At 42.7% G+C, this 11,888-nt stretch overlaps 1 protein-coding gene across 3 annotated transcripts in view; it reads left to right on the forward strand.

The window, feature by feature from the left end:
- KMT2A (lysine methyltransferase 2A) overlaps positions 1–11,523 on the forward strand; it is a 75,892-nt gene extending 64,369 nt beyond the window's left edge. For all 3 annotated transcript variants that reach the window (XM_060304135.1, XM_060304137.1, XM_060304136.1), the window contains exons 32-36: positions 4,043–4,221; positions 4,384–4,487; positions 5,524–5,607; positions 6,025–6,154; positions 6,614–11,523. In XM_060304135.1, coding sequence (XP_060160118.1) covers positions 4,043–4,221; positions 4,384–4,487; positions 5,524–5,607; positions 6,025–6,154; positions 6,614–6,889 — 773 coding nt within the window. In that variant the 3' untranslated portion in view covers positions 6,890–11,523. The remainder of the gene's footprint in view (positions 1–4,042; positions 4,222–4,383; positions 4,488–5,523; positions 5,608–6,024; positions 6,155–6,613) is intronic.
- Positions 11,524–11,888: the final 365 nt, after the last annotated feature.

The following is an 11,888-nucleotide window of genomic DNA, read 5'->3' on the forward strand; positions in this document are numbered from 1 at the left end:
TGTTGCAGAACTTCCTTTTTCAGGCTGAATAATATTCCATTGTATGTATGTATCACATTTACTTTATCAGTTGATCCATCTGTGGGCACTTGGCTTGCTTCCAAATTTTTGTTGTTTTTTTTGAATAATTCTGCTGTGAACATGGGTGTACAGAGATCTCTTTAAGACTTTGCTTTCAATTCTTTTGGATATATACCCAGAAGTGGAATTGCTGGATCATATGGTGATGCTATTTTTAATTTTTTGAGAAACCACCATACTGTTTTCTACAGTGGCTGTACCATTTTACGTTCCTACGAATGGTACACAAGAATTCCGATTTCTCCGTATCCTCACCAGTACTTATTGTTTTCTATGCATATCCCTAATGACTTGAGATGTCGAGCGTCTTTTCATGTGCTTATTGGCCATTTATATATCTTCTTTAGAGAAATGTTTATTCAAAGTCCTTTGTTTATATTTTCATCAGGTAGGTTGTTTTTTTGTTGTTGAGTTTTATAAGTTCTATGTATTCTGGATATTAATCCCTTATCAGACACATGATTTGCAAATATTTGCTGCTATTCTGTGGGCTGCCTCCATTTTTACTCTGGATAGTGTCTTTTTTGCTTTTTGTTTTTTTTAGATTGGTGAGGGAGATATTTTGGGGGCAGGAAAATATGGTTCATAGGTCCTGCTCTGTCCAATGGTGGCAGTCATTGGGTGAACTATAATTAAATTTGTACATGGCCTCTCCCAGGAGTCACTCTGAAATGATTACTGATAATATGTGTAAGATTCTGCTCCTGGAGGAAACCAGCATCCCAAGCTCAGTGTTCTCAGTCTCAATTTGAGTAGCTCAGCCCTTTTTGCCAACGGCACAAAGATTGCTTTCATTTATCCATGTCTTTTGCTGCCACATGGAATGGTGGTTAGAAACCATGAACTCTGGAGACAGAAACTGAGTTCAAGTCCCATTTCTGCCCTTTCGCTATCAGTATTATTTCAGGTGCAAGCTAATTTACTTCTTCAAGGCTTAATGTCCTTAAGTGGGAATATTAATGCAACCTTCAAAATTTGTTGTGAGGTTTAATTAAAATAATGAACCTGGGAATTCCCTGGCGGTCCAGTGGTTAGGACTCTGTTCTTACTGCCGAGGGCCCAGGTTCAGTCCCTCATCGGGGAACTAAGATCCCACAAGCCGTGCGGTGCAGCCAAAAATTAAAAAATAAAGTAATGAACCTGACATGATTTATTTAAGTACCCTAATATGCCAAATTAAGATCATTATCCTGACTGAAGGGATTTGAGATAGAATTCAGAGAAATCACTGAATACTAGCTTTTTTAAATAGTATCGATGCACAAAATTTTTTAATCATCATGAAGTCCAATTTGTTTTTTCTTTTGTTACCTGTGCCTTTGATGTCATATCCGAGAAATCATTGCTAAATTCAGTGTCATGAAGATTTTGTCCTATGTTTTCTTCTAAGAGTTTTATAGTTTTAGGTCTTACGTTTAGGTCCTTGACTCATTTTGAGTTCATTTTTGTGTATGGTATTAGGTAAGGGTCCAAGGGTTCTGTGACATTAAAGCTGAGACCTGGGCTTCCCTGGTGGCGCAGTGGTTGAGAATCCGCCCGCCAATGCAGGGGACATGGGTTGAGCCCTGGTCCGGGAAGATCCCACATGCCGCAGAACAACTAAACCCATGCACCACAACTGCTGAGCCTGCGCTCTAGAGCCCGCGAGCCACAACTACTGAGCCCACGTGCCACAACTACTTAGCCTGTGCACTAGAGCCCACGAGCCACAGGTACTGAAGCCCATGTGCCTAGAGCCCATGCTCCGCAACAAGAGAAGCCACCGCAATGAGAAACCCGTGCACCGCAACGAAGAGTAGCCCCCGCTCACTGCAACTAGAGAAAGCCCGCGCACAGCAACAAAGACCCAACTCAGCCAAAAATAAATACATAAATTTATTTTAAAAAAAAAAAATCTGAGACCTTTCTGTCTCGGGTACCTTCCTGTCTTGTTCACCTTTGTTTTCCCAAGATTCTGTCCGGCACAGTGGAGAGATGGAAAGAATGCGGGAGATATAGTAGGTGCTCAGTAAATACTTGTTGGATGAACAAGTGAATGGCCCACACGAGAATAGATTGTTCCCTGTTGTAGTACTTTATACTACACCTTTATCTGGTTGCTTTCACATTGCAAGGTCTGTGTTCATATCTGCCTCACTCTGCCAAGGGCTCCTTGAGAACAGGGGCCGTGTGTAACTCATCTTTCTTTTCCCATTATTGACACAGTGTCCAATCTCATTGTAAGCCCTCCAGTGAAGGTTGAACACTAGAGTTGAACGCTCAGCCTAAACATTAAAATGAATTTTGTGAAAATACACTTAAGTATGTTTTTTAATGGCTTTTTCTACCTAGGAATCCACAGCAATCTGAAACTCCTAGGAAGGAATTCTTAGGGAAAATCAGTGTTGTATAGAAAAAAAAAAATGTTTGCCGTTGTCTTATATGACTTCAAGCTCTTATATTGTCGACTTGTGTTTTATACTTTTATAGGTTGAGTTCTAATCGGAACAACGATTGTGATCATAAGAATGTTGCTTATCTGGAGACTTAACTTTCTGCTTGCCACTAAAACCAAATTATATCCCTTAGAGATTCTTGTAAGTGAAGTGGAAATTAGGCACCTGATAATAACTTTCCCCTCTTTTAAAAAATTATACAAGATGTAGAATTCTAAAATTTGGAGAAGCTAATCACCACAATAACAAATTGGTGGACGGGGTCCCACCTCCTAGAAGTAATTGTTAACATTTAAACACGGATATCCTTCCAGCCATAGCATATGGCTCCAGATTACACTGGGGTTACATCTCTATACATATGCTTTATAACACAAACGGTGTGTCTGTTGGAACTGCATGTGTGATCCTAACACAGTTATGCCTATGAAATAGTATCTTGTCCACAATAGATGCCATTATTATTTTGGTATCTATTAATACCAAAAACAATCATTGTAAGTGATACACTATTTATTTAACTTGCTATTTGCTAGTGTTAAAAAGAGGTATGGCAATTACTACTATGTCCCATCCTTTAAGGAAAGAAGCCAATCATTTTATTTTTTTATTATTATTTTTTAAAATATTTATTTATTTATTTGGTTGCGCCGGGTCTTAGTCACAGCACGTGGGCTCCTTAGTTGCAGCAGGCGGGCTCCTTAGTTGTGGCATGCAAACTTTCAGTTGTGGCACGCATGTTGAATCTAGTTTCCTGACCAGGGATTGAACCTGGGTCCCCTGCATTGGGAACACAGAGTCTTAACCACTGCACCACCAGGGAAGTCCTGAAGCCAATCATTTTAGAAAGCCTTTCACCATCTATGCCAGCAGACTTACATAAATGTCTTTTTTTAAGTAAAAAGAAATAAGAAATGCTCATTAATGGAATAAGACTAAGTGAGTAAAACAAAGTGGCTATTGAGTGTATTTCTCCATAAGCTCACTGTAACAGCACGGAAGAGAGTTCTGTGTTAGGGGTTCACTAACATTCCTTATAAATTTTAGTGAGGTGCCTGTGTGCGTGTGAGCTTAGTACTCCATTACCTGTAAACAAAAATGGGATCATAGTTAGAGTTATACAGACCAAGGTTCAAATCCTGTCACAGTAGCTATGTGACCTTGGGTGTGAGCCTAGGTTTACTTACCTTGAGATGAAGCTGGCGCTTCCTGCCTGGTGTGGTCATTATGCCATGAAATGAAATAACACATATAGCATTTCTGTGTACATAGAGAACATAGAAAATAGTCCATAGATTGGTGGCATGCTTTATTCACTTAATCTATTATGAGTGTTTTCCATATTGATGGATCTGTATCCGCATCATTTTAATGGCTATCTAATGTTAATTTCTAGCTTGTCTTTAGTATAATTCACCCTTGAGCAGCCTCTGGCAGAGTGATTCCCTAGCTTAGGCATTTCTGTGGTTGTATGTGGCTTCCTATTGGCTGGGCTCCTCACTACCCTGGTGCCTTTGATCCTGCAGGTGTGAACGGTTTGAGGATGCTGGGGATTCTCCACGATGCAGTTGTGTTCCTGATTGAGCAACTGTCTGGTGCCAAGCACTGTAGGAATTACAAATTCCGTTTCCACAAACCAGAGGAGGCCAATGAGCCTCCACTGAACCCTCATGGCTCGGCCAGGGCTGAAGTCCACCTGAGGCAAGTTCTCTTCCTTTCCATAAGCAGTTTGAGGTCTTGATTTTATGATCTAACGATATAATTATTTTCCCACTTAACCTTTGAGATTTCCAGTGTTAACACTGTCCTTCACTGGTTCTATTAAAGTATTTCTCTAAGTATATTTTCATCTTTTGGCTCCAGGAAGTCAGCATTTGACATGTTTAACTTCCTGGCTTCTAAGCACCGGCAGCCTCCTGAATACAACCCCAATGATGAGGAAGAGGAGGAGGTGCAGCTGAAGTCAGCTCGGTAAGTCTGGAGTGGAGAGCGGTCCTAAGAAACGCTCTCTACGAGTGAAATGCCATTTGCGGCAACATGGAAGGACCTAGAGATTATCCTACTAAGTGAAGTGAGTCAGAGAAAGACAAATACCATATCATATCACTTATATGTGGAATCAAAAATATGATACAAATGAACTTGTTTACAAAACAGACTCACAGACACAGAAAACAAACTTTGGTTACCAAAGGGGAAAGGTGATAGGGATAAATTAGGAGTTTGGGATTAGCAGGTACAAACTACTGTATATAAAATAGGTAAACAACAAGGTGCTACTGTATAGCACAGGGAACCATGTTCAATATCCTGTAATAAATCATGAAGGAAAAGAATGTGAAAAACAATATACGTATAGGGCTATCCCTGGTGGCGCAGTGGTTGAGAGTCGGCCTGCCGATGCTGGGGACACGGGTTCGTGCCCCGGTCCGGGAAGAGCCCACATGCCGCGGAGCGGCTGGGCCCGTGAGCCATGGCCACTGGGCCTGTGCGTCCGGAGGCTGTGCTCCGCAAAGAATATACGTATAACTAAATCACTTTGCTATACACCAGAAACTAACACAACATTGTAAATCAACTATACTTCAATAAAAAATTTAAAAATAAAATAAAAAAAGAAATACTCTTTGCTTCCCTCTGTTGCAGTTTTGCTTAGATCACAATTTCCCAGATAACATTTAAGAAGACTGAAATAGAGTTTGTGTTGAAGTAACAGTAGCTGGCTGGCAAAGAGAGAGGAATGTGTTTTAGAGGAGAAATTCAAATAACTGTAAGATGTATATTTTATTTTCTTTAACTGTAGTGTACTCTGTCAGCTTTGCATGTACCACCACAGACTTCATATATAACGTACTATATTTTAGGCCTAATTTTATAAGGCATTTGTTATGCTTGGGATTGAACACACAGAATAGTGTAGTCATACGTTCTAGGAACCTTTGATCCAAGACTCAAAACTGATGATTTCCTGAAGAGAATTCATTAATAACGAACCGTCTCTCTTTAGGAGGGCAACTAGTATGGATCTGCCAATGCCCATGCGTTTCCGGCACTTAAAAAAGACTTCTAAGGAGGCAGTTGGTGTCTACAGGTATGGCTAAAATTGTAGAAAGAATTATAGAAAACTAATGAAGTTTTCCAAAATCAAAGTGGATCAAATGCTGGAGTGACCTCCCTCATTCAGTAAGTGAGGTTTTTATCGATATTTCTAATCTAACCTGATGTCCTGGGACCCTGCAGCTCCTTGTGTTGAACGAGGAATGTAACACAGTAAGCTTTAAAGTATTGCTGCTTCTGGTGGGCTTTGGAACGGAGAAATCTTTAATCCTGGGCTGTTTGTTAGAGTGATTAATATACTCAAATCAGGTGGGTCCACATTCTTTCCAAGTCTCTGTCTCTCCTGGGGAACTAATAGACCAGGAGATTTTATTCATTTATTCATGTATTCACACATTTAACCTTATTTGCAAAATCTGCAGCTGATGTCTTTTCCGTCTTTATGTCCTAGGTCTCCCATCCATGGCCGGGGTCTTTTTTGTAAGAGAAACATCGATGCAGGTGAGATGGTGATTGAGTACGCTGGCAATGTCATCCGTTCCATACAGACTGACAAGCGAGAGAAGTACTATGACAGCAAGGTGAGTTCCACACTTTCATTCCCCAGTTCTTTCGTTATAGAAAGGGGCCATCAACTATAAAGATGATCCCTAGATTGCAGAAGAATTAGTATATTCTAATTAGACTTTTTTTTTTTTTTTTTTTTTTTTTTTACATTTTAACATCTCTGAATTTGTAGTGGGCCCAGTCCACTCTCGGGATTAGCACACAAAGATACTCTTTGAAGGTTTGTCTGAATGGATCCCAGGATCACAAGCACACAGTTCTCTTGCCTGTGGAGACATTAAGAAACCTCTAGTCTCGTGCCTGTGATCTAGGAATTTGTCATGGAAGCATCCTGAAAGATGGGAGAAATCCAGAAATTTTACCAGAAGAACCTGTTCATCAGTGGCTAAGGTCACATCAGAAAAAGGTTGGGAAATGTTGTCAAGCCTGCGCTGTAATAAATAACAGGTTCTTCTCCGCTCTCCTTCCTGCAGGGCATTGGCTGCTACATGTTCCGGATCGATGACTCCGAGGTGGTAGATGCCACCATGCATGGAAACGCTGCCCGCTTCATCAATCACTCATGTGAGCCTAACTGCTACTCTCGGGTTATTAATATCGATGGGCAGAAGCACATTGTCATCTTTGCCATGCGCAAAATCTACCGAGGGGAGGAACTCACTTACGACTATAAGTTCCCCATTGAGGATGCCAGCAACAAGCTACCCTGCAACTGTGGTGCCAAGAAATGCCGGAAGTTCCTAAACTAAAGCTGCTCTTCTCCCCACTGTTGGAGCACTAGGACCCAGGGCCTCCAAAACAGTGCCGAAGGCCTTTGCCAGCAGCCAGGAGTTCCAGGATTGAGTGGGCACAGTTGAGGGGCCTCCGTGATGGCTGGGCTCCCTTAGGTCCCATATTCACATTATACATGTGATCATAGTCCTGGAGAGAGATGAGGTCTCGAAGAAAAGATCCGCGATCGGCTTTCTGCTGGGGCCCCTCTGATTGTGTGCCGTTAAAAAGCGGGAAACGGGTCCCTAGCAGACTTGCCTGGAAGGAGCCTATAGAGGGTTAGTTATGTTGGGAGATCGGGCCTGAGCACCTCCTCAGAGAGAAGTTGCCATCCTTGCCTTGGCCTTTCCAGAGCACTGTAAGCAAGGGGTCAGGCACAGCCCCAGTGCGGGCGGGGTTGGTTGCCAGCCGGGCCCAGCCTGTAGCCGTGTGTTGAACAAAGACGGTCTGGTGGTTTTCCCTACGATGCTCCCACTTGAGAGTTCCCTTCTGGTTGGGAGACAGGATTTCTTAGCACCTTTGGTGTCAAAGGCTGTCTTGGGGTTGTGCCAGTTCATTACCAGACGTTGAGCCTGTGGGCTGTAAGTGGGAGTGTTACCCCCATGAGCCTTATCTCAGACAGTCACCTTCCTAGACAATAGGAGCGGCTTCCCTCTCATTCCTTCTCTTCACTCCACTTTTCTCGTCCCCCGTTCTGCATCCCACTGCTTTCCCATGCTCTCTGGGTGGTAGGGGAGAGTGACTCCCTGCTCGAGGACACTCCCTGTTGGGCATAGGATGTGCCTACAAAACGTTCCCTGAGCCTGTAAGCACTCCCAGTGGGGAAGTGGACAGGAGCCATTGGCCATAACCAGACAGAATTTGGAGACGTTTTCATAAAACTCCACTGAGAGTTTTAAAGAAATATATGTAGCATGATTTTTTAGAAGAGGAAGATTATTTAAATAGGAGTTGAATCATGCAACAACCAGAGTATCACAACCAGGGTAACCCCTGGGCCCCATTCCTAGGACGTGATAACTTTATTTTCCCCTTGTTAAGACATAGGAAGACTTAATTTTTCAATGGTCAGTGTCCAGTTGAAGGCAGAACACTAATCAGATTTCAAGGCCCAAAACTTGGGGACCAGACCACCTTATATCGAGGGAACTCTGCCACCTGCACAAAATCTATGGATAAAGTAAATTAAATGACACTACTGCCCTGATTACTCCCTAGGATGTGGTCAAAACAGCATCAAATGTTTTTTCTCTTCCTTTCCCCAAGACAGTGTCCTGAACCTGTTAAATTAAGTCATTGGATTTTACTCTGTTCTGTTTACAGTTTACTATTTAAGGTTTTATAAATGTAAATATATTTTGTATATTTTTCTATGAGAAGCACTTCATAGGGAGAAGCACTTATGACAAGGCTATTTTTTAAACCGCGGTATTATCCTAATTTAAAAGAAGATCGGTTTTTAATAATTTTTTATTTTCATAGGATGAAGTTAGAGAAAATATTCAGCTGAACACACAAAGTCTGGTTTTTCCTGCCCAACTTCCCCCTGGAAGGTGTACTTTTTGTTGTTTAATGTGTAGCTTGTTTGTGCCCTGTTGACATAAACGTTTCCTGGGTTTGCTCTTTGACAATAAATGGCAAAGGAAGGTCCCCCCAACTCCATCGGGCCACTCCCCTCCTTCCCAAATCGAAGCTCCTGAAAAGGCTGCGGTAGGATCTCGACACAGCAGTTTCTTCTCTTCTTTCCTGCCCTGTCTCTCTCCTTTCTGGCACAGCTCAGTGCTGAGAGGTGGGAACCTACACTTCCCTCGTCTTTCCTCCTTCAGAGTTAGCAACCAAGCTGAATGGCAACCTGACATTTTCCATCACCATCTGCCTCATAGGTCACCTCGTTCCCTCTCCCTCTGCCCACCAAGTCCTCATGCCTGCAAAGACCCCCCCGGATCCCCCTGTGCCCTCTTTTGGGGCAGCCCGTTGAAACTGAAGCACAGTCTGACCACTCACGATAAAGCAGATTCTCCTCTGCCTCTGTCAGCTACAAGGTTTCAGAGCAGCGTAGTCCAGTGGAGGGTGAGGCACCTTTTCTCGCCTCGAGAAGCCCATTTCTACGGAAGGAAGTCTAGCGAAGCAATACGACTCAGCCCAGCGCTCTCTGCCCCGGGACTCGTGGCTCTGCTGTGCCTTCCATCCTGGGCTCCCTGTTCTTCCGTGACCTTAATTAAGAACTTTGGTGGCTCTGCTGGAACATTGTCACTGTTTTCACTGTCATGCAAGGAGCCCAGCACTGTGGCCAGGAAGGCAGAGACTCCCTGTCATCGTGGAGAAGTGTCAGCAGGGGGCTGGGGAAAGCGCTCTACCCAGACCTCACCTCCCTTCCTCCTTTTGCCCGTGACAAGATACAGTGGCCCAAGGGGTTCCACTAGTGTCTGGTTTCCTTTATTATTGCACTGTGTGAGGTTTTTTTGTAAATCCTTTTATTCCTATTTTTTTTAAAGAAAAATACCTTAAGCTGCATTTGTTACTGAAATGATTAATGCACTGATGGGTCATGAATTCACCTTGAGAAAGACCCAAAGGCCAGTCGGGGGTGGGGGAAACTCAGCTAAATAGACCTAGTTACTGCCCTGCTAGGCCGTGCTGTACTGTGAGCCCCTCCTCAGCTCTTTCTACCAGTCCCAAACCCTGAGGCCAGGGGAGGAACCCCCAGCTCTCCTTCTCCTGCCAGCTGCAGATGGTTTGCCTTGCCTTTCCACTCCCTGTCAACCGCGGAAATGAGGAATTCCTCTTAGAGCTCAGCCTTGAGTCCATTGCCAAAATTCAGCGTACCTGCCAGCAACTTGGGGAATAAGCTAAGGTTTCCCTACAAGAGGGAAAGAAGGCAAAAAAAAAAAAAAAATGGCATAGCTATCTCCAAAACACCTCCGAGTTTCTTTTGAAAGTGACCAAGGGAATCTCCGCACAAAAGTGCAGACTGAGGAACTGTGGTGGGTCATTCCCAAGAATCCCCTAAGGGGCATCCCGAAGGGAGTAACAGCTGCAAACCTGGTCAGTTCTCAGTGACAGAGCCAGCTCACAGCTTCGCTGCTAGAACCTGTCGTGGCTGCATTTCCTGGTGGCCAGTGACAACTGTGTAACCAGAATAGCTGCATGGCGCTGACCCTTTGGCCGGAACTTGGTCCCTTGGCTCCCTCCATTACCGTCCGCCACCTCCAGCCCGGCCCCTCCTGTTTTTAGACCAATGACAAGAATCAAGGGGGAAGCCCTGGCAGCTACATATACGTTTTCAACCAGACTCCTTTGCCGGGATCCACTCCACCACCCCGCTTGCCTCTGTCAAACCCCCGGCCAATGCCGTGAGCACCATGCAGCTCCCTTGATTTAAGAAAAAAAAAAAAAAAAAAAAACAACAACAAAAAAACAAAAAAAAAAACCTTTTAATGAATGTATCTTTCTAAAGGACTGTCGTTCAATCAAATATCTGAAAATACTAAAGGTCAAAACCTTGTCAGATGTTAAGTTTGATTTGGGATTTTTTAAAATAGAAATCAAGTTGTGGTTTTTTTGGGTTTTTTTTTTTAAAGGAAAAGCGGGTCATTGCAAAGGGCTGGGTGTAATTTTATGTTTCATTTCCTTCATTTTAAAGCAATACAAGGTTATCTAGCAGATGGTTTTGTGCCGAATCATGAATACCAGTCAAGTCTCACACTCTGAAAACTTGCAACTTTTTTGTTTTGGTTTTCAAATAAATATAAATATGATATATATAGGAACTAATATAGTAATGCACCATGTAACAAAGCCTAGTTCAGTCCATGGCTTTTAATTCTCTTAACACTATAGATAAGGATTGTGTTACAGTTGCTAGTAGTGGCAGGAAAATGTCAGTCTGGCGCTCCTCTGATCCCCCCCCCAATGGAGGGGGACCCATCCTAAGGGGATGGCGGAACAGTCCATTTCTGGGATCAGAGAGAAATGCAGAAATGGTGTCACCTGGATTTTTTCTGCCTGTGAATGTTGCCAGTCAGTACCTGTACTCCTTGTTTCTCTATTTTTGGTTATGAATGTTGGGGTTACCACCTGCATTTAGGGGAAAATTGTGTTCTGTGCTTTCCTGGTATCTTGTTCCGAGGTACTCTAGTTCTGTCTTTCAACCAAGAAAATAGACTTGTGGTGTTTCTTTTATTGAACTTTTAACAGTCTCTTTAGTAAATACAGGTAGTTGAATAATTGTTTCAAAAGCTCAACAGATGACAAGCTTCTTTTCTAGAAATAAGACATTTCTTGACAACTTTATCATGTATAACAGATCTTTCGGTTTTTTTTCCCTTGTGTTCTTCCAAGCTTCTGGTTAGAGAAAAAGAGAAAAATAAAGGAAAAAAAATGTGTCTAAAGTCCATCAGTGTTAACTCCCTGTGACAGGGATGAAGGAAAATACTTTAATAGTTCAAAAAATAATAATGCTGAAAGCTGTCTACGAAAGACTGAATGTAAAAGTAAAAAGTGTACATAGTTGTAAAAAAAAAAAGGAGTTTTTAAACATGTTTATTTTCTATGCACTTTTTTTTATTTAAGTGATAGTTTAATTAATAAACATGTCAAGTTTATTGCTGCACATGGTTGAACTTTCTTTTGGCTTTGGCTGAGGTGGCCTAATGGGAGGGGCGTGGCCCGTGACCTGATTACAAAGTCCCTTCCACAGTCCTTTCTTTTAAGGGGGAATCGTGAAATCATTTCCCACTCTACACTCAGGCCCCACTCTACACTGTCTCTCTTAACCATATTTTCTCCCCTTATTCATCAGTGATGTATGTTCAGGACCTAATGAACTCTGGATATGAGGAAGGGGTCAAGAAGACAAAGGAATAGTTCCTTTACTTCGTACATATCCCCCTTCTTCATCCACGGGTGGTCAAGCGTTGGCTTCTAACGAGTTCCTCCCAATCTATGAATATAATAAAATGAAAGCATTTCAGGGAG

The sequence above is a fragment of the Globicephala melas genome, chromosome 8 (genome assembly GCF_963455315.2).
Source record: "Globicephala melas chromosome 8, mGloMel1.2, whole genome shotgun sequence".
In the NCBI taxonomy this organism is placed as follows: Eukaryota; Metazoa; Chordata; class Mammalia; order Artiodactyla; family Delphinidae; genus Globicephala; species Globicephala melas.